The 2,287-nt window shown below is 45.9% G+C and overlaps 1 protein-coding gene across 1 annotated transcript; it reads right to left on the reverse strand. All coding sequences in view use genetic code 11, as the record gives it.

The window, feature by feature from the left end:
* Positions 1 to 1,037: 1,037 nt before the first annotated feature.
* EGR_05814 (hypothetical protein) lies at positions 1,038 to 2,099 on the reverse strand (the record flags this gene model as incomplete). The annotated part of the gene is made up of 1 exon (XM_024495063.1): positions 1,038 to 2,099. One exon carries the CDS (start codon positions 2,097 to 2,099, stop codon positions 1,038 to 1,040), a length of 1,062 nt encoding a protein of 353 aa, XP_024350526.1.
* Positions 2,100 to 2,287: the final 188 nt, after the last annotated feature.

Consider the following 2,287-nt stretch of genomic DNA (forward strand, 5'->3'; position numbering starts at 1 on the left):
TTAACCCGCAATTGGATTCAAAATTGAGACACCAGGACATGAGCATGGACTTGCATGTAAAACCACAAATAGGCGTCGAAAGTGGACAAGTATTCACCCAACTCTACTGAAAATAGAACAGCAGGTGCTTCCTTCTTCCGGCACAAGACCGAGTTGATTCTCACCACATTCCTATTCAGACAGACTCATAACATCCTGTGAAGCAGTAACTTCGATAAGGAATCGCAGCAAGCAATGGAATTTGTGACCTAGACGGCCATGTGGTTGGGTTAGTCGAAGAAGTGACCTGCTGATGATTTCGCTTTCACAAACTGCATCAATCATCATTTGTGTTTGTTTGGAGGCAAGTTATTCAATATGACGGTCTTTAACTTATGCAATGGATGACATTAATTCAGCACACATATTTTGGTGGACAGAACTGTCAAGACACTGGCATGATGACTATGCAGGTTACACTCCATATCCGCAGCGTTTGCATCAATCCCTATGTGCCAACAGGATCCTCGTTTGCGGCTACTAATTACCCGATTTGTCTGGACACCTTCATCAACTTGTGCATACACCCTATGCTACAAATGCTTTGTCAGGATTGTCCACCACGCACACCAAATTTTCCACAGCAAGCAGAATTGTGAGATACAACTGGCATTTATTGCCAACGTGAAAGTAAAATGAGGCAGTGTCCGAATCAGACGCGGTTACCGTATTGGAAGTATGGTAAAAAATGTTTGACTTTTGGTTTCGGTTACCATAACTGACTACGCCTACTACTACTACTACTACCACCACCACCACCACCACCACATCTCTTGCTTTGGAGAGGTCAGGGCTGCATTTCCAAATCCAAACTGTGTACTTGACGAAGCAATAGACTGTCGATTGCAATCACACCATAAATACCAAGGAACAGTTGAAAGAATGATCTAAAAAGCAGAAATAGGAGGCTGCTTATGCAACACACTTTACTACTATCCAAACATTGACAGGTTAATTCACAACTACTACAGTCAGAAGAGGGTCAGCATTAAGCTGGTTTATTCTGTGACGAAATCTGATGTCGTGCTCGTATTGTGCAAGAGCCTCTTATCGAGAAGTGACGGATGCTCCCCTTCTCCTCTCAAGTTAACTTTGACATCACTATGGCATCCTTCATCTGCACCAAGACATGACTCTTTCATCACCTCTACTCCATCAACCTCGTCTGTCGCCTTCTGCCCTTCCTCCTTGACCGCAATGTCGGCATCATCGTCTGGGGTACATTTACCTTCCTCCGATTCCTCGGCCTGTGAGTCAGATCCTTCTGTAGCGATGCCAACAGAAGGATTCTCGCTCACTGCTTCCTCAGGTTCTATGTCTTCCTCTCCTGAATCCGTATTCACCAACTTCTCACTCCCATCTCCCTCGCTTTCTGATTCCGTCTCTTCCGTGAATGCGTCATTTGTTTTCTCCACGTTTCCTTCCACAGTGCTCGAGTCCGATACTTGCGTGACAGTTTCAACTGTACTCCCCTTTGTTTCTTCTCCACTTTGTGCGTCCTCCGCTGGTTCCACATCATTCGGCCTCTCCACTTCGGCTTCCTTGGTCTCTGAATCCGCGTCTTCTGCAATTTCACTATTTGGCTTTTCCACATCATCTGCCTTGATGTGTGACTCCTCCCTCTCTATAACGAAATCGTATGGACTCAAACCCATTTCCAAATCAGGTGGTGTGTATCCCTCTGCATCCATGTCAGTTGGCCCCCCATCCTCATCCTCAGCCTCATCCTCTTCTGCATCCTCTTCCTCCTCCATCTCTGACAATATGTTGTCCAGTTCTCGCATCGAGTAATTAGTTTTGTCTCCAACGAAATCTGTTACAATTGGGAACTTGTTAATCTCATCGTTACCGAAGACGTGGAATGGAGAGTTACGTTTATCGCAAACGTAGTCACACACATCTTCATGACACGTCTGATTGCAGTGATTGCCAATATGGACTGCATCCGGTTGAGCATTGTCCAACATTGGTTTTGAGTAAGTGATGGATTTGCTATTGAAAGGCAGAGCCACCGCAAAGCCGCACGCAAGGACTGCAAAGAGGAGAATCTTCCACTCCATTGACGTTTGCGCATGTGACGCCATCCAGTCTGCTGGCCAATTTATACTCGTGATGAATCCGTGTGAGCAGATGCGGAAACGATGACTTAGACATGTCAGACGCGAAGACGTGACACATTGCGTTGTCAGGTCATCGCCCCACACACATTTGTCACGTTCAGCTAAACTCTACGCTTGTTGCTGTGCTG

The sequence above is a fragment of the Echinococcus granulosus genome, assembly GCF_000524195.1.
Source record: "Echinococcus granulosus chromosome Unknown EG_S00046, whole genome shotgun sequence".
Lineage (NCBI taxonomy): Eukaryota > Metazoa > Platyhelminthes > Cestoda > Cyclophyllidea > Taeniidae > Echinococcus > Echinococcus granulosus.